Source organism: Spermophilus citellus (assembly GCF_964194105.1).
Source record: "Spermophilus citellus genome assembly, chromosome: 5".
In the NCBI taxonomy this organism is placed as follows: Eukaryota; Metazoa; Chordata; class Mammalia; order Rodentia; family Sciuridae; genus Spermophilus; species Spermophilus citellus.
The window spans coordinates 124,183,464-124,204,063 of NC_138186.1; the positions used below are offsets into that span (position 1 = coordinate 124,183,464).

The 20,600-nt window shown below is 34.9% G+C and overlaps 1 protein-coding gene across 5 annotated transcripts in view; it reads left to right on the forward strand.

Moving 5' to 3' along the window:
- The first annotated feature begins 3,887 nt into the window (after positions 1 to 3,887).
- KPNA5 (karyopherin subunit alpha 5) overlaps positions 3,888 to 20,600 on the forward strand; it is a 41,258-nt gene continuing 24,545 nt past the window's right edge. For 4 of the 5 annotated variants that reach the window (XM_081296122.1, XM_081296124.1, XM_081296125.1 and 1 more), the window contains exons 1-6: positions 3,889 to 4,093; positions 10,061 to 10,194; positions 11,360 to 11,461; positions 11,577 to 11,676; positions 15,145 to 15,239; positions 18,636 to 18,767. In XM_081296122.1, coding sequence (XP_081152248.1) covers positions 4,090 to 4,093; positions 10,061 to 10,194; positions 11,360 to 11,461; positions 11,577 to 11,676; positions 15,145 to 15,239; positions 18,636 to 18,767 — 567 coding nt within the window. In that variant the 5' untranslated portion in view covers positions 3,889 to 4,089. Of the gene's footprint in view, positions 4,094 to 10,060; positions 10,195 to 11,359; positions 11,462 to 11,576; positions 11,677 to 15,144; positions 15,240 to 18,635; positions 18,768 to 20,600 lie in introns of all 5 variants that reach the window. The other variant, XM_081296126.1, reaches the window with a different exon arrangement.

Genomic DNA, 20,600 nt, shown 5'->3' on the forward strand with positions numbered 1-20,600 from the left:
GGAGCCTAACTTATTGTCTAGAGTAGTCCTCTATTCTAGTATCAATAAACGGTGGGTGTAGGTGTCAAGCTAAAAAATGTGTACCACAGTTTTGGAGAATAAGATTTTTTTTTCCTCATTGTAAAATATCACCCATAGCTAATATTTGTCTTTCAGACCATATTCAACAAATATTAAAAAGCTGTACCTTAAAAAGTTGTTCTATACTAATTTAAAAAATATGGGGGGAAAGGCATTTTGAAAGTAGAGCTGCAGCAGTAACCAAAATACACAACATCCGGAACAATCAATGTTTACATTCTGGTGAGTCATAGAAGATAAATAAGTAATAAACTAATCTTGACAACTGCTATGAAGATAACTAAAATTGGCTTAAAGAGAAATTAATGTTAGGTCTCTGTGAGGAGGGGAGGGTGCAGATGAACAAACCCATCAACAACATGCGAACATTTCAGTCAGATAAAATGACAACAATGAAGTTTTAAGGCTACAGTCAAAACAAAACACTTTGGACTTAGAGCAAAATGTGCTATAGAAAAGAATAATTACAAGATAAATCCAGAGTTGTAGATAGTGATCAGATCATTGTAGGACCTTAAAAAAGTTACTGGGATATTTAAATAGGTGGATACATTATGTCATATCCAAAGCCTAGTTGTGCCAGGGCAGCAGGATAGGTTTGTAACAGTGGTCCATTTTATGCTTTGAATATAGCCTTATTGCTCTGCCACTGTGACTTATTTTTAAAAGAACATGTTTCTCTTCCTTTCTTCTACACCTCCTCAATCCCTTCCTCCTCCCTAATCTCAGAGGAAATAGGATTACCTTTCTTTCCCATCTGTCCTTGAGTATATACCACCTCAGGAATGCAGTAATTCATATTTTTGTGGGTGGCACCAAAAAAGCTCCCAAATTAACAAATGAATTACAACTCTGGACAGAACACGTGAAATGTAGTTTTTGAATCACCTCTTTAAAAGTCTCCTGCTCCCCTTGAGGGACAGAATCATAGCCTCTGGGACAGGAGTCCTCTGTGTTTCTCCATTGATACCAAATCAATAAAACTTCTTTTCCCTTTTTCTCAAAACTGTGTCCTCATTGTTAGGTTGGCATTGAGGACAAGGACTGAACTTTTAGTAAAAAATTTGGCAACCCAGATGGAACTCAACAGCAACCTCTGTTTCTTGGGCAGGCCTGACTCTCCAAGCAGCCCCACTTTCATGTGCTGAGGATGCAAGGTGGTTGGAGAACTTGTTGAGGGCCAATTGCAGGAATTAGGAAAGTCTGCCTCAGGTGAAATCAGAGGAACTATTCCTGTGAGTAAGGGGAGGGACTGAGAGACTCTCCCAGCAGTTGCCTGAGCTTTTTCTGCATCAGAAACCCCAGCCTTCCTTCTCTCCTGAATTGTAGGGTTGCTCCATCTTGGGCCACTTTGAAAAAAAGGAAACTGAACTTAGTAAAGTAGCCACATCTTTGGCCAACTGGTGAGTTCCTCAGGCATTGAGACCCTCGATTCCACACATCTGGTTCCTCTTCATGAGAACATCTGATCCCTCTCTGTGGGGACATCTGTGATGCCACAGGTGTAGGAGACATGGTCAAGCAGGACTTGAGAACCTAGAGATATTTACTTATTTCAGGTCTGTTCTAGGTTCTCATTGGTTTGTTGGTCTTAAATTTGGGAATTCCTTCTATATGTCTATGTTTTTGTTTGTGTCTGTTACTACCTGTTTTAAGACATGTTGATTTTATGAGTAGTCTCTTGGGAAAGTTCTTCGCTGGTCTTTAAAAGGTTCCCATCTGTCAGTCAGATCCTTTCTGGTTGTCTGTTTCTTTTTTGTACAATCTTGCAATTGGAGTTGGTCTGTCAGAGTAAAGTGAGGTGAAGAAAGGGCCACCTATACTTATAAGCCTAAGAAAAAGATAATGTTTTACTGTAACAATCTGGCTTTGAATAGCTTTCCAAATTATACAGTCTTGCAGTTGGAGTTGAGCTGTCATATGTACTGTAAGCGGAAGAAATTCTGTATGAGCAGATCTGTCTGTTTTAAAGGTTCCCGTCTGTCAGCCATGGTTTCAGGGTTCCTCTGGTTCACTGTTTCTGAGTTTCTTTTTCTAGTATCTGTTACTGGCCCTTTAAGTATGGGCCATACTACATTGATCTTACCACCAGTGTCTCTTAGGAAGAAAGATCGTCCTGAATGGGCCACCTATTGATAGATATAAGCCTAATACCGGAGGACACAGGCATAAGGCTTTATTGATAAATGCTTAAGGGGAAGATCCAGAAGTGACAGACTGAACAGATAGCACCTGTCCCTGAAGGTGCTTTGCCAAGCAGTGCCTCTTCTCCCTCAGTTTTTTGTTCGGTGGTGACCAGTGGGTCGAATGATATGTGTCCTTTCCACAGTGCCTTCAGTTCTACCTCAGTCACGACTGAAAAAGGGGTTTTATATGTTACTCTGTAGAAGCAGTAATATAATCAGTATTAACTTGTTTAGTTTGTTTGTGTGACCAGCTTCCCAAGGAGCAACAGTCCTGATGTTAAAACAAGAAAATAACTTTATACAGATAACATTAACTTGCCCTAGTTCTCAGGGTATAAGAGAAAGGGTGAGCCAGTGTTCTGTGTGATAATAGGCATTTAGACATATTTAGCCCAGGTACTGTCATTGTTTCCATAATTTGGGAAGGTTTGGGGGAATTGATAGGGGGGCATTCAGGGACATGGTGTTGTGTTGTTCATTTTTCTTTAAGGATGGATGCATGATCTGATGATGAACAGTTTCTTTTTAAAAAAAGCATTCTGAGGATTTTGTGGGTAAATGTGGTAGATTGAACATGTACATTTACATTTCACTGCCTCTCCAAATCTAAAATGACAAGAATTTGCAGATATAATTAAGTTATGGATCTTAAAGTGGGGAGATTATTCTACTGGGTGAAATGTAGTCACAACAGTTTTATGATGAGGCAATTACCAGGTCTGTGTATTTTGTTTCTCTGGAGGGAGCAGAAAAAGGAAATAGAAAAGGGGGAGAGTTGCTAAGAGATTAAGGTAGATATAATCCTATTAATACTTCAAAAGCCCTGCCCATGTTTCATTTGTCAATCAAGCAGCTCTCTTTGTTTCTCAGCCACACATAAGCACAGTTAAATAATTTGCTTATTTTTCAACTGTTGAACATAGTAAACCTAACAATTTGTCATGTTCCCCTTCACCCTCCTAAAATATTGCAAATGTCTTCAGGATAGGAATTATTCCTATGTATCTTGTGAATTTTGTGCCTAGCATCACATCTAGAATTTAGTCTGTTTTCAATACTGGTTTTTGATCTACAGGGTGGTTTAAAGGCTGTGTATTTGGGATAGATTTCTAGAGCATTTGATCTGGAATTACTATTCATTACATACATCAGTGACTACATATTTGTCAAAACCTTGCAGATATTATAGAACCCCAGATTATATATGAATGGCCAATTAAGAAGCTTGAAACAAATGAGCATATAGGGAGAAGTTCATGAAGGTGAAAGACAAGGTGTAAATTTCATGCAGCTGGAATTTTTGCCGTTTTGTTTTGTTTTTAGTACTGGATCCCCAATACCTAAAACAGTGGCTGGCACAGATTAGGCTTTCAATCAATACTAGGTTGAAGGATGGATAGGTGAATGAATGAATTAATGAATGAATCAGAGCTCGTCTCCTTAACACGTGTTAAGCTATGGACAATAGCGCACAACCTGGTCACCGCAAGCGTGAAGAACCCTAGGCTTCCGTCAGGCCGCTTCTCCTTGAGTGGGCGTGGCTGAGGCGTGCACTTCACCCCGCCCCTCTGCTAGTTTGTGCGGCCACGCCTCCACCGCCGCCGCCGCCGCCGCCGCCGCCGCCGCCGCCGCCGCCGAGCGCAAGGGCTTCTGGGAGCCGAGCCTCGGGGTCTCGGGGAAGGGGCTCAGGTGGCCGCCATCTTGGAATGCGAACCGGGTCGCTACGCTCGCGCTAGGTTAGGAACGACCACCACTCTGTTACCTGAAGCCGACCTTAATCTCCGCCCGCACTGGAGTCAGGGCACCGGAGAATATCACATTAATGGGTAAGTGGGAGTGACACAGGCCAGTTTGGGGAAATCCAGGCTTGGTCCTTTTGAATTCCATTAGTTCTTGTGGCCACTGTTTTTATTGACTCGTTTCCTTGCGAAGGGTTCTGGACCTGGCCTTAACAGGGTGTTTCTCAGATTTTCCAGAGGGTGACAGCAGTCGTGGGGGCGTGGCAGCCCGACTTTCCCTTGTAGATAAGAAGGCGCGGTGAGAGATTCTTTCTGACAGCTAGGCTGGTCCTTGGAAGGAGCTTTAGGCAGCGGATCTGATCCTCACACCTCAATCGCTCACCGTTTCTGGGTGGTTCTTCTCAGTACGTAGTCTTGCCAAAGGTTGCTGCTCACACCTGGTAACTAGTGGCTGGGAGTTTATGGAAATACCACAGTGCAAGAGACAGGATCCTGGGGTTACCTACGTGAAGCAGCTCTACCTCCTCCAGCTGCCCTTCTTCTACCTGCTGGCCTGAGAGCGCTCAGTCCAGGGTTCCACACGTCTCCGTTCCAAGATGAAAAATTTAATAGTGTTTAATCGATAATGCGTGTAAGGATTTGAAAGCATTAGACGCCGGTGGTACTTCAAAAATATGGAACTGACATTAACTCTTGACCTTTTTGAATACATCGAAGAAAGATAAAAGACTTCTGACTTCGTCTCGCAATTTCGGTACTCAGTAATGACTCGTGTTTTATAGGAAAGAGGATTTCCTGGTGAGCAAGGAACTAAGTGTCTTCAGAACTAAGTACTGCTTGTTTGGTTGTAGGGGCGTCAGGTGGGTGCTTAGCTCTTTGTACAGTTTTGTAATTTTTCTAGTGAGAAGGTCAGATACGTGGAAATGAAGTCTTTACTGGCAGGAAAAATTCAATTGGCAGATATCAGAAAAAAAGAAAATACTAAGTTCAGATTCTAATTATTTGCTTAACTTAAACATGATTTTTCTAAGAACTGGGTAAAAAATTAAGCTTATGAGTGAAAAAAATTTCTCTTGTTTTGCAAATTTAACGCGTGATTATACAGCTTTTTTATGTATTTAAAGTAACTTATAATGCCCCAGCTTTTTTTTTTAAAGAATGATTGTTTTAAGTTGTTGATGGACCTTTATTTTATTTATTTATATGTGTTGCTGAGATTCGAATCCAGGGCTTCACACATGCCAGGCAAGTGCTCTATCGCTGAGCCACAACCCCATCCTCAAATGCCCCCAGCTTTTGAATCAGGCTTTTAAATTGTATTTTCCTGTGAACAAAACAATTTCATTGGATGGGACATCTTTAGAGATTATTTTCCTTGGCCTTCACATCACCTTTAAAGCAAGACAGGAAAACGAACGCAGGCATTAAGTAAGAAGCATACTATAGAAGAAAAAGGGAAAAGTGATATATGAATTTGGGGGCTATATTTTATTTGGATAACAAATTTATATTGAAACATTTCTGTTAAATGTTTTAGTCTGGTTGCCTAGGTTAGCGGTCTCAGAAGTAGCATGTAGATTGCGTGTATGTGGTAGTACCAGTTTGGGGACACAAAATGATCCAATTAAATGTGGAAAGAAAACATTAGAGCCATCTTTTTAAAAATTTCCGTTTTGGGGAGGATACTGGAGATTAAACTTAGGGCAGTCGACCACTGAGCCATATCCCCAGCCCTATTTTGTATTTTATTTAGAGACAGGGTCTCACCAAGTTGCTTAGCGCCTCACTGTTGCTGGGGCTGGCTTTGAACTCCTCCTGCCTCAGCCTCCCAAGCCACTGGGATTGCAGGCGTTTGCTATGGCACCCGCTAAAAATGTCCTTTTTAAAAAAATAAATTTTTTTGTAATTTTATGATGGGGTAGCATATTAGCATAGTAATAGATGTTTAGAAATAAATATTGAGGATGAATACACACACATTTTACATATGTAAAGATGTGTGATCAAAAAAGTTTAGAGGTTGTCTAGAAAATGTGATACATATAGGTGCTAAATATCTTGAGAGATTTATTGCCATGAATATTCTCATTACAATATTTTCCACTTGTTGGTCATATTTCAGCAACTAATGTTGAGGCCTAGTTTGCTTTGTAATAAACTCTGATTTCTCTTTTTCCTTTTGGAGCTTAAGCTCTTAGTGAGATAGAGGATTTCTTTATATATAAGATAATAAGAGTAATACTAAACATTTTTAAAAAGTTAAGATTGAATAGTTTCTAATGATGATTACTTACAAGTGCATGCAATATTGCTAAAATCCATTAAATATTTTTAAAAGGAATTTTGGTCAAATATAAATGCATTTTAATTTCCAGAATACACAGGGTTAATTTCAAAGACACAAACTAGCTTCTTTTCTTGGGTGCTATGAATTGAACCCGGGGCGGGCTGGGGATGTGGCTCAAGTGGTAGCGTGCTCGCCTGGCATGCGTGCTGCCCGGGTTCGATCCTCAGCACCACATACCAACAAAAATGTTGTGTCCGCCGAGAACTAACTAACTAACTAACTAACTAACTAAATAAATATTAAAAATTCTCTCTCTCTCTCTCTCTCTCTCTCTCTCTCTCTCTCCTCTCTCACTCTCTCTTTAAAAAAAAAAAAAAAAAAAGAAAGTATTGAATTGAACCCGGGGCACTGGATATGCTAACACACACACTCTACCACTGATCTATACCCACAGCCCACATTCTCAAATCTTTAGTCCATTCCATTCTACCTCTAGCTCTATCACTACTGAAATTTGTCAAACTTTAGTGGTGACCTCAAGTTTTCTCTGTTTTTCTGCTAAAATGTGAGTTTCCTCAAGAGTTCTCCTTTGATGATTTTTTTTTATAACTCTCCATGATATTAGATGATCAGTAAGGACCTATGTACTAGAGTCAGTATATAATTATTACAATGGCTACAATTAACAACAATACCAACAGTCTTGACAATACCAAGTGGAGACAGAATGCAGAACATTTGGAACTCTTTCTCATATATTGCCAATGAGAAGGCAATATGGTATTGTAGCTTTGAAAAGCAGTTTGGCAGTTTCTTATAAAGTGAAATACACACTTACCATATTATCCTTCAGTTCTACTCCTAAATATTTACTTGAGAGGAATCAAAAAACTTATGTTTACAGAAACACTTGTATGTGAATTTTTGTAGCAGATTTATTTATAACCTCCTAAAACTGGAAACAAATCAAATGCCCTTCAGCTGAAAACCAAATAGGTACGTGATATATCCCAACAGTGAAATGCTCCTTGGCAATAGGAACGGACTAACAATAATGCCAATAGCAGGGATGACGCAAATAGAAGGTGGATTCAGAAGACTGAATGCTATACAATTCCATTTATGTATAATTCAGGGAAAAGTATAAGTATACAGCTACAGAACAAATCAGTGGTTCCCAAGTATGAAGCATGGGAGCTGGGCTAGGGAGAGGGTTAATAGGAAAGGCATGAGGCAATTTTTTTAGGGGTAAAGGAACTCTTTTGTGTCTTGACTATGATGGTTTTATGGCTATGCATTTGTTCAATTTAAAGAACTACAAACCAAAGTGATCTTTACTGAATGTAATTTTAAAAATGAACTTAAAATAACTGAATTCATCATTATTCTCTCAGAAACAAGCAGGCAGACAAAATAACCACTCCTCTGATCCTCTTGATCCTTCAAGTTTATTCCCTGTTTGGGGTTATTTTATCATAATACTGAAATGGCTCAAGCTTAAAAACTATGAAGTCATACTCCAATTCCTTTTAGTCCTTACTACATATCTGTTAAATTTGGCTTCTAAATCTTACTGAATCTGTTTCAGAAATATTTCTGGAATCTAACTTATCTTCTATATTTTTATTTTACTAATATAGTTTAGGTCTTCAGCATCTCTCTTTTCTCTCCCTGTACTATTTGAGACAACTTTTTCCTTAATCTCTTTGATTTTATTCTTTAGGATCAAATCTAAATTTCCGAACTGGATTGCAAGAACCACATGTGTTTTACCCTTAAAGCTTTGTTTCTTGTCCCTTTTCTCTTGCATCCTTTTGTTCAGGTACACTGGATTTCTTCCTGTTCTGAGGCTGTACAAGGCTTCTTTTTATTATCATTATTATTAATTGGTACTGGGGATATTTTATTATTTGTATTTATTTAATTTTAAATTTTGAAACAGGATCTCGATAAGTTGCCCAGGCTGGCCTCAAAATTGTAATCCTTCTGTCTCAGCCTCCTGAATTGCCGGGATTATAGGCAAGCATCACAGCACCTGGCTATGCCAGGGTTCTTCCGAAAACATTGCTTTTGTGTATAGTCCTGTTTGAAATGCTTGTTGCTTCTCTTTCCTTTCTATCCTCTTCCCTGGAGAATTTGTCTCATCAAGATAGAATAACAGTGAAGCCATTCAGAGTGCCTCAAGATGTTCTTATAGGATTTAATGCATATGTATTTTGTATTTTATTATACAATAAAATCTTCCCCTTTGTTAGTCTGTCTACTCTATCTGGGATGCCAGATAGAAGCCAGCCTCTCCTTTTGTGTTTACTTCATAAGCTGATTGATAATATCATCAGGTTAGGCTTAGTTGTTAGCCTCTGAATTCATCAGAGTAACATACTAGGTAGTAACTGTCTCTCATATTTAACTTAAGTGAGAACACTGCTTTAAACTGATTTTTCTTCATATGTAAATCCAGAATAGGATACAGTATCATTATTTTAGTATTCATATCAGATAAAGCAAACTATCAATGTAATGTTTACTTATGCAATTCATTTTTAAAAGTACAAGTAGTACATATACTTCAAACATGAAATTTTTTTTAATTTGTTTAAAAATTTGTTTTGTAGTTGGAGAGAGACAGAATACCTTGATTTTATTTATTTATTTTTATGTGATGCTGAGGAGCAAACCCAGTGCCTCATGCATGCTAGGCATGCTACAGCCCCAGCCCATTTCATAATAGTACATATACTTCAGATATAAAATTTTATATTATATTTTTATATATACTTAAGTATATATATTTTGAAATACAGTTGTAGCAAAACTTTAAAGATAGAATGTATAAATATTGAGAAAGAACTAATTATTACTGGAGGACTGAGAACTGACATTGTAGTTATAACTAAGGTTATGAAGCTTATGGCCTTAGTATTTAATTTAAGACAGTACCTTAAGTAAGTGAAAGAAGCCAGACCCCAGTAAATATTTGAGGTATGCTTATTGAATCCTGCTACTGTATTTCATTGAAAATAAGACTATTTAGTGCTGGCTATTTCTTGATTTTGTCAGAAGCTATAATTTAGAAGTGTTTTTTTTCTTTTTTGATTACCTAAATAGTTCATTATTATTTCCTGACTTAACAGCAATTATAAGATACATCCTACTTCAGAAAGGTCAAAGTACCATGGGAGGTAAGAGAGTAAGGAAGGTTGTTGAATCTTAATGAAATAAGGGTAGTAACTTTGTATTTAGATTAAAATTTATTATTTGTCTAATACTGTTATGATTTGTACATGATTTGTCCCTGTTAAAACTCAATTTGGAAATTTGCCAATGTAACAGTGTTCAGAGTTGGGCCCATTAAGACGGATTAATGTCTTTTTTTGGAAATGCATTAGTTCTCACAAATGTGGATCTTATGAGCTAGTCAACATCTTTGTTCCCTTCCCCTCTGCACATGTCTAACTTCTTGCCCTATCCACAAGCCAAGAAGATTCCTTCCCAGCCTCCATAATTTTGAACTAAATAAACCTCTTTTAAAATAAATTACTCTGACTTCAGGTGTTTTGGTAAAGTAACAGAAAACAAACTTATGACAAACATGTAATTCCTAAAATATTTGCTCATTTTGCTCCTTGGACATGAGTTTCAGAATGATCTTTGAGATCTGTGTAATCTGTGAGCCTGAATTTAGTTGCTCTAGAGGAATTATCTTATGTTGTTTTATGTTGTTTTGAGAGTTATCCATGTGTGTTTTTTTTCTTTCTTTCTTTAAGATTCCATGGCTAGTCCAGGGAAAGATAATTATAGAATGAAAAGTTATAAGAATAAAGCCCTAAATCCTCAAGAGATGCGTAGAAGAAGAGAAGAAGAAGGAATACAGCTTCGAAAACAAAAAAGGGAAGAACAGGTCGGTATTTTTAAATATTTATTTTTGTTTGAGAAAATTTTTACAGAGGTTGAAAAGTTTAATTATTGCTGATTTTTAGGTAACTTTAAGTGGAAACTTAAAAATTGATTATAAGTAAATCCACTTTTTAATTTATTAGATTCCAGGAATAATATTTGCAAATTTATGAATTTAAATCCCTGTGCAATTTTTAGTCACTTATAGAAAGGATTTTTCATTTTATGGATAAACTTTTCATGTTATCATATTTCTACCCCACTTTATTTTTACTCTTGACTCATTTAGATCACTGCCATTTTTCATTTAAAATGTGCTTCCTAGAAAACATTAATTATGTTTATTTACTGCTTTGTGGTTTTCATCTTTTAAGTTAATTATAGTAATCTTCCATATTATTCATTCATCTGTTCCTCCTATAGTTTCATCAACCAGATCTCTTTAAGTTTCCTTTGTTTATATTTTGCAGATGTGACATAAAGAATAGAAAATCATTTAGAGAGCACTTCTCAGCATTTTTCATTCCAAGATCTACTTAGATTTAGAAATACATACAAATAAATAGGAGGGTCTGGCCCTCATATTTACAAATTAAAACTAGTTTTTTAAAAGATTGGTGAAGAAAGTAGAAAAAAATGTCAGTTGATGATATACTCTGTAATCCAGGCAATTTGGAAGGCTGAGACTGGAGAATGTAAGTTTGAAAACGGCCTGGACAACTTAGCAAGACCCTGTCTCAAAAAAAGAGAGAAAAAGAGTGGGAATGTAACTTAGTGATAGAGCTCCTTTGTGTTTAACCCCCAATATCACAATCAGTTAATCAATTAATAATATGATCTATCATTTCTCACTCTGTGGTGTCTTTCACATCTTAATATTTATAGTAGGCACTTAAAAAAAAATCCTGTTGAAGTGTGTACAGATTGAAGAACAGCAGTACTAGTTAGGAACCACAAAGACTATAGCCAGATTTCTTTCTTATTTTTGATTTAAGAAATGTAGCTATAAATCTACGTTCATGGCTTCACCATGTTTCTTTCTTCCTTTCTCCCCCCCTTCATTTTTATTCCTCAATTAATAAACGTAGGGATATTAACTCAGTTAATATGCCATCTGTTATCTCCCTATGAAATGGATTTGTTTTTACATTGATTTCTCTTTATTGCAGTTGTTCAAACGCAGAAATGTCTCTTTGCCCAGAAATGACGACTCTATGTTAGAAAGTCCTATCCAGGATCCAGATATCAGTTCTACTGTACCCATTCCAGAGGTATATTTTGAAAAAAAAAATGTATTTTTAATTATACCTCAACGATATTTCATAAACAGTGTTTGCAAAAGATACTAGTCATGCAAAAAATTAAATTTTCTTTTGTGTGTTTTAGGAAGAAGTTATTACCACAGATATGGTTCAAATGATTTTTTCTAATAATGCTGAACAACAGCTAACAGCAACACAGAAATTTAGAAAGCTGCTTTCTAAAGGCAAGAATTATTTTCAGTATGCTTATTTGATATTATAGGATTTTGTGGTAGAATTTTGTTTTAGTGGTTTCATTTTTTTTTATTTAAGATACCTTTGCTGGATATAGTAGGTCTTCATTTCTCTGTAAAGTATCTTTCAAAATAATATCTATTTTTTAAAAATATTATGAAAGTAACATTGATTGTGGAAAAATTGCAAAATATGAAAGAATTTTAAAAAGCAAATATAAAGCTGGGTTCAGTGACACACACTTGTAATCCCAGCAGCTCGGGAGGCTGAGGCAGGAGGAGCCTGAGTTCAAAACCAGCCTCAGCAAAAGTGAGGCACTTAGCTACTCAGTGAGACCCTGTCTCTAAATAAAATACAAAATAAGGCTGGGGATGTGGCTCAGTGGTTGAGTGCCCCTGAGTTCAATCCCTGGTAGGGCGCCCCCCCCCCCACCAAATAAAAGCAAATATAAAAATGATCTTGGTAGGGGCTGGGGTCATGGCTCAATGGTAGAATGCTTGCCTAGCATGTGTGAGGCACTGGATTCTATTCTCTGCACCACATATAAACAAAGGTCCATCAAAAATTAATAAAATATTTTTTAAAAAAAGAAAAAAGATCTTGGTACCAAGAAATAAGGTTGTATATTCTTATAAAAGTGTTTTTCAGACATGACTTTTTAAATGGTAACAGGACATTATAGAGTGTGAATGTTAAGTAGTAATTTAATCAGTCAGGCCTTACATTTTCCCAAAGTTTTTGGTTATCATAAATACTGCTATAAAAATCATTATACGATCTAAAATTTTCTGAACATATATTTACAAAGTGAAATAGTGGATGAAAGGGAATAAAGATTATTAATTTGCACTCTCGTTTTCAGTTTGTACATGTATTCTTTTTAATTTACTTTTACCAACATAATTATTTTTTAAAAGATATGTTAATGTAATAGCATTTTGTATGGTCTTTTTCTGATAGAATATTTTGCCTTATTTATTGACCCTTCATAATTCACAATAGCCTATATATTATTTATGCAATTTTATATTGTTTATAAGAATTTATCATTAAATAAAGATATGTCTTAATCTCTTGTTTTATATATGGAATTTATACAATTAGTAATTCTAATTAGAAATTATAGTTCTATAAATTCCATATATGTTGATAAGACTTTGAAAATGCCCTTGGATCAGCTATTTTATCTTCCTAATAGAGACAGAATTGAAAAGAAATCTCATGGTGAGGTCTACATAGAATCCATGGCTTTTACTTGTGCTTTCTACATTTGAGTTTTGTTTTCCATTCTTCTTCCAAGCTTTAGCTTAGCGATATTAAGAAATCCTTATACAATCAAGATTGACTTCTTTCTTTTTATACTCTTATATTATAACAGATTAATGAAATTTTTATAGTTTTGTATTTTGCCACTTTTTGTTTGTTTTGGTACTAAGGATTGAATCCAGGAACACTGTATCACTGACCCACATCCTCAGCCCTTTTATGTTTTGAGAAGATCTTCTAATTTCCCAGGCTGGCCTTGAATTTACACTTCTCTTGTCTTGGCCTCCAGAGTCACTGTGATTACAGCTGTGCACCACCTTATTTTTATAGTCAGCCACCAGCATTTTTATGCTACAACTTCACCATTACTGAATTCTGTAGTTTGATTCATTAAGCTAGGGCGTGGTTTGAAGGATTTTTTTCTCTACACTCCCTATATGTTTGCTTTGGTAAAAAATTCTTTTAAGCCTTGTGTGCCTATGTAATACCTTTCTGATGTTATTGAGCAAGTTGTCTGGATTCAGAATTCCTTGGTCAGAGGATTCTATCCTCATTCGCTCTAATTACTCAAAGGGTTCTGTTTTTGTTAATCTGTATTATCTTTTCCTTAGTGGGAATCACTGTTTCTTCTTGGTAGTGGGATTTTACTTGCACAGATTGGGTATACATCAGGAATTATAGATATTTTCTTTTACTGATTTTCTGTCAGGGCTATTAAAGTATTAGATTTAATACAGTTTCACTTGATCCACCAAGTGTAGGAGAAATGGGAAAGTAGAATAACTAGAACAAAAAGAGGCAAAAACAAGTGGAAACTTTGCCTCTTTTGGAAGCATTTATTTATTGTAATGAGTATTCTTACTCTTGATCTTAGAGACATCTAAGTATGTCTCTGGCTAATCCATAGGCTACCCGTAGCTCAAGTTTGTACCCCTTTAATTAAAGTCATAATAATGATCTTTTGCTAAAATCACCTTTTCCCCTAGAATGACCAGTCTTGTAGATGTAAATCACAAATCATCCTTTTTTCAAATTCATTTTTGTAGAAATTTGCGGAAGCAGATAAGTCCTCTATTTTGCTTATGTTTATATTGCCATAATGAATAAAGGTCTTATAGAGTTCATTAACCTTTACAAGTATAGAAACCATTATTCTGTCGATTCATTTAATACTGGTAACAGTTCATAATATGTTAGATTAGCTGCTGATCCAAGTGCACTTAAATTGTTTTATTTTAGATGAAAGTAACCATAAATGTGTTGGTTTTAATTCTCCAGGAAGAGACCATATTTAGGTTCTTATCCATGTATATGTTATATATCTATGTCTGTATTTAACTGTAGAGAGAGAGATAGCTGATTGTCTGGTACCTACCTCTCTCTACTCTCTAATCAAAAAATCCTGTTTTCTATTGCTCGGTGACTCGCACCTAAAATCCCAGCAACTCAGGAGGTAAAAGGATGGCAAGTTTAAAGCCAGCTTCAGCAACTTAATGAAGCCTTAAGCAACTTAGTGAGACTCTGTCTCAAAACATAGAAAGGGTTCAGCAAGTTAGTAAGGCCCTAAGCAATTTAATAGACTATCTCAAAATAAAACATAAAAAGGGTTGGGGATGGAGCTCAGAGGTAAAGCCCCCCTAAATTCAATCCCTAGTACCAAAAAAACAAAACAAAAACTTAAAACACAATTCCTTTTTTTTTTCTCCTAATCTCATTTCCCATGTACCCTCAAAAAAAGCAAAGCAAATTTTCTCATAAATTTAGGGAAAAAAGGATAGTAAAATTAGAATTTTCTTTTGGAAAAAGAGAAAAAACAAGAAAGGTGAAGGTGTAAACTATAACTGTATAATTTAGTTTTGATTTTTTTAATGTGAAGGGTAAAAGGATTAAAAATACATATTATTGTTTTATCCTATTGATATAAGTATAAAAACAGTTTAAGCTAGGGTCTCAAATTAATAATTAGAAGAACATTGTAGTGGGATTGGAGATATAGCCCAGTGGTGGACTGCTGCCTGGTTGACTCCCCAGCACCTAAATCAATCAATCAATCAAATTGCAATTATGAGAAAATTTGTCCTCAGTTATATCCAGTTAAAGTTATTTTATGTGCCCTGATAATTGAAACAGGGACCAGATAAGTGGCTTCTTGTGTCTATATATTAACTGATTTCTTTTTTTTTGATATTTAGAACCTAATCCACCAATAGATCAAGTTATACAGAAACCAGGAGTTGTACAGAGATTTGTGAAATTCCTTGAAAGAAATGAAAATTGTACCTTACAAGTGAGTCTGAAGTTTTCTTTCTTAATCTCTTGTAGAAATGACTTTGAAGTTTCCATATTAAAATTCTTCAATACTGACTATATTATAAGCATTCAGAAAGTACTTGGCAATTAAAGGAAAACATTCTTCTCATCTGTCTTGCCCTGGGCATGAAGATAATGCTTGTTTCCTCTAGGAATTGTTATTTTATTAAGCAATATTTTAAAAATATATAAGATTTAATTAATGTTAATAAAAATTCTATGGTTGTTATCCTTCAAAAAATATTTTTTGTTTTAGGAAACCTCAAACTAAAATGTTAACCCAATGGTTAAGTTAATTTTGTTTCTTAGTTAACCACAGTTATAATTTTTTCCTTTTAAACATTTTAACTAATCAATTAGTTCCTTTTTTGAAACAAAGAATAAATTAGTATAATCTAGTAAAAATGTGACTAAAGTTTGTTTTTTCCCAAAGAGCATTACTTTTCAACCATGTATGATTTAAGATGTGTTCTATATAATTTGCTACTAGTGGAAAATTACCAAAGTTTGCAAATATTTTAATTTTTAAAAGAACCAAACAGTTTATCCTCCCTGACTTTATTGTTAAGTAAATTCTTAAGTAGGAGTACAGGGTGGAATTCTGTCAGTTTGAGGAATTCCCTAAACCTTTACCTAACTGTCAGGTTTCTGTTCTTAAGACCAAATGGCTCAGGGATTACTCCAGTTGAACGGGGCTGACTGGGTGCGCAAAATAACCACACAAGAGACACAAGTACCTTTTTGTTTGGAGTCACTGTGACATCTCCTCTGACCTTAAGGGTCCGCAGAAAGAGAGAACGAGAGCATGCACTGACCCCTTTTATTGAAGAAAAGCTATTCAAATGAGGCAAAGGGTCAGGTTTTAGAGGGCTGAGTCTATCTTCATGATGTATAGTGTCAGCAGGTTGACTGACACCTGGGTAGGCCACACCCAAGGGCACAGTAAGAGAAGGGGACACACACAAGGCACTTCCATGGAAGATTCTATCCTAAACAGGGCAAGGGGTTATATTACAAAGGAACAGGTGAGCATAGCTTCACCCATGGGGCTGTAGCAAGACACATCCATGCACTGATCCTCGAACCCGAGAAGGAGGGAGAAAGCTCTGCCACATTTCTGTGACTGAGCGCCTCAGCACCTAGCTGTTTTTGTCACTAATGAGGGAATGTTATTTGACAGTTGTTGGATTTACAACTTAATTACCTGAATAATTACTTACCTGAATAATTTGGGAAAAGCTTCACATAAGCAGAGGAATATATAGCACATGTGAATGTGAAAAATTGTTGAGAATGTGTATAATAAGGGTCTTTGAGGAAAAGGCTACTTTATTTTCTGGTTTGATTTTTTACTCTTATTTATTTTTGGATCAGAAATCATGAGATCTAGTCTAATGACTTTATACAAAAGCCCAGATTCCAGACACCTGAGTATTCTGATATCTATTTTATTATATAGCTCTTTAATTGTAAGGGAGTGAAATGAATAAATCATTGATTGTGCTGGGTGTGGTAGTGCACGCCTATAATCCCAACAGGTCGGGAGGCTGAGACGTTTAAAGTCAGCTTCAACAACTTAGCAAGGCCCTAAGCATCTTAGGGAAACCCTGTCTCAAAATAAAAGATAGAAACTTCTGGGATGTGGTTCAATGGTTAAGTACCCTGAGTCTAATCCCTGGTATCAAAAAAAAAAAAATGACTAGCTTGAGTCAAATATTATATGAGATTATAGTTCCAAAATATTATATGATATGATAGTTCTCAAACACTGTGAACTTGGCAACTTATCCTGTATGGGGGGAATCAAGGAAGACTTCCCAAAATAGTCTTGAAGGCGAAGGAGAGTTTGGTGAACTGAGAGTAGGAAAATAGTTTTAGGTTGAGAGAATAGCATAGTGTATTCAAGACTTAGGGAACTTGATATTTATTAGTTACTATAATTAATACCTAATGAAATACAATAGTGTAACCTTGGGATAGCACCATACTATGTATGTGAATATTAGTTCAGGCTATTAGTCTGTCTAAAACCTGTGTGTGGTGTATAATCCAGAATGACCTGCAAACATGTTTTGTTTGCCTGCACACGTTTTAAAACATGTGAATTAGACTTTTTAAAAATTGGGAAATTTCAAATGAATATCCAGATTTCTTTTTTATTTCTTTGACAAATCAGAAGAGTTAGCATTATTGCCACATAGTAAAAGTGAAATTGAACTGAATAGAAGTTCTTTTTTCCTTTTTAGAAAGTTCCCATTTCTTTCTTTAATCATACATATGCATTCTAGTTTTTCACAGTTCTTCAGTAGGTTTATGAATGGAGAATTTTGTGGAGTAATCTTTTGTCTTCTTAAAATATATGTGTAGTTTTTTTAGTAGTAGATGGATACAATACTTTTATTTTATGTATTTATTTTTATGTGGTGCTGAGGATCAAACCCAGTACCTCATATGTGCCAGGCAAGTGTTCTACCACTGAGCTACAACCCCAACCCCTTAATTGTCTTTTGTCTTTTATTTATTTCATTATTTACAATTTGTCACAACTATTGTCTCCACTACTTTTTAGTATAAATTTTTTCTTAGTCTTGTACATAACAATAACTATACTTTTCAGTATTTCAGTAATGGTTTTGTGTGCAATTTCTGTTAATGATGATATCTACCGTAATATGAAAGCTGTCTCTTCAATGTTTTAAGCTATAGTCATTGCTTAGTTTGCCTGTGAATTTGTATGTTGCTTTCTTAATTTACAGCTTTATTGTTTGGGAGCCATGGTTTCAATTTTTCTTAGTAGCTGCTGTTAAATTCTATCATAAATTTATCCAAATTCTAATTGAATTGATGTGAATAACTTCTTTGAAACTCTCCTGCTTAAAAGATCATCAGAAATCCTAGTACTATCTCTGCTAATAATGAAATCTTGATGTTGAACAAATACCTCTAAATTCCTAAAATTCCATTTTCTTATTTTTTATATAAGGAGGTTGGGGCTACTTGCTACCTACGGAAACAAGTTCCTTTTATGATTCTGTTGCTCTATAAAGTAGTGTTTCATTTATTTTTGAACTTTCTTCAGAATACTTCTCAAACATCAGCAATTTTATTAACTAAAGTGTGTTATATATTGTTTGTTTTGTAAATTACCATTTATCCCTTCTCAGTTCTTGTTTTTACAGATTGAAGAATACTTTTGTTTTTCTTAATTAAGAGTTTTCATCTATGAAATCTGACTTCACAAAATGGATCTTATTAATCATGTCAGTCTTTCTCTCAGACTTGTCCAGTTATGTTTTTACTCTTTCTCTTCTTCCTTTTTTCTCCTTTCTGACATTTTTTTCATGGTTTTATTTATTTTACTCTCTTACTTTAGTTTGAAGCAGCATGGGCACTAACTAATATAGCATCTGGAACTTTTCTGCATACCAAGGTAGTGATTGAAACTGGGGCTGTTCCAATTTTTATCAGACTTCTTAATTCAGAACATGAAGATGTTCAGGAACAGGTAAGTTAAGTTTCTAACTTATTATGTATTATGTAAGTTAAGTTTCTAACTTATTATGTATGTTAGGTATTAATTTTATCTTGAAAATGCCATTTGTAATTATGATTTGTAATTTTTGTGACTAATTTGTACATTGCACTTGTTAAAAACAGTAATTTCTTTTCAGTATCAGATTAGAAGGGTAAAAGAATGAATGTCTGGGGCATAATCCTAGATTCTTAGTAAGAGTGATATCAGCTAGCATAGGAAGCACTCTTTTTATTTACAAAACAATGTACTGAGACCCAGAAAAGTTAATAGTTTACTTGAAATCATGAATGGCTGGTAGGTTTTAAAGCTGGGTCAGTCTAACTAATTATTTTGTGTGTGGGGGGAGTAGTTATTATATTTTTCTGTTTTTAATTATTACATTACTTTGAATAGAACCATTTTTAATGTACTTCATGAATATATTTTCAAGATTTTCTTGTAAGAGGGAAAATTTGATCAAATATAATTGTACCATCCAAAGAAAATAAATTATTTTGGTATTTTTGTTTCACATCATTTTTATGCGTGTTGATCTATAGATCTCTCTACCATTCCATTCATCACCATTTAAAAAAAAATCTACTTAATATGAATATTGGGAGTTTTTTCTTATAACATTAATTATTCTTCCAAGAAAATTTTCCTGATTACTCAGTATAAACTCAGATATTTTCTATAATTTGCTATCAATTACTTGATTGTACATTTATTTCCAGTATTAAAATTTTTGTGATGAACATCACTATATGTAATTTTCTTATACCTCTCAATTTTTTATTAGAGAAAATGACTACTCTATCAACAGATCTAAAATTGCTAAGGGTCTTTTTACATATTTCAAAGTTGGTCTCTAAAAATAATATCTACATCAAGAGAATATAATAGGGCTGGGGATGTGGCTCAAGTGGTAGCGCGTTCGCCAGGCATGCGTGGGGCGCTGGGTTCGATCCTCAGCACCACATAAAAATAAAAAAATAAAGATGTTGTATCCATCGAAAACTAAAAAATAAATATTAAAAAGTTCTCTCTCTCTCTAAAAAAAAAGAGAGAATATTATACTTCCTAGGATGAGAAATACCTTTACTTTAAAGGATTTTTTGTTTGTTTGTTTGTTTTTTAACAATTTTTTTTAGTTGTAATTTAGTTGTAAATGGACGCAATACCTTTAAAATTATTTATCTATTTTTATATGGTGCTGAGGATCAAACCCTGTGCTTCGCATGTGCTAGGCAAGTACTCTATCACTAGCTTCAGCCCCAGCCCTGTTTATGTTTATTTTTTACAAGTTTTTCTTTCAAAAATTTAAAAAATATGTATATCTAAACTAGAAGTCAGAAGTCTTAGTTCATGTTTAAAATGTTAAGTTAAAATTTTCCCAATTGAAAAATAGTGTGTACTTTTGTATTTATAGGAAAAATTCAAAGTGAGAATATAATAAAATAATAATTTGTATTTGCATAATTTCTCTTCTAACTAAAATTTAATGAGTGAATAATTTGATCTTTGCCGCCATTTATCTTTACAGTGATAATAAAATCTGACTAATCTTAAGTTTATTTTCAGTGATTCATCTAATTCTCATGTTAGTTACTACTTTATTTTTCTATGCATTGTCTCTTTCTTTTTTTTTTTTTCCCCTTTGTGGTGCTGGGGATTGAACCCAAGGCCTTGTGCATGCAAGGCAAGCACTCTGCCAGCTGAGCTATATCCCCAGCCCTATGCATTGTCTCTTTCTTTTCCTGTTTTACAGATCCACTAGTTAGAAGGTTTCTTTTCATAGGAACAAGCCTCTAGTATAAATAA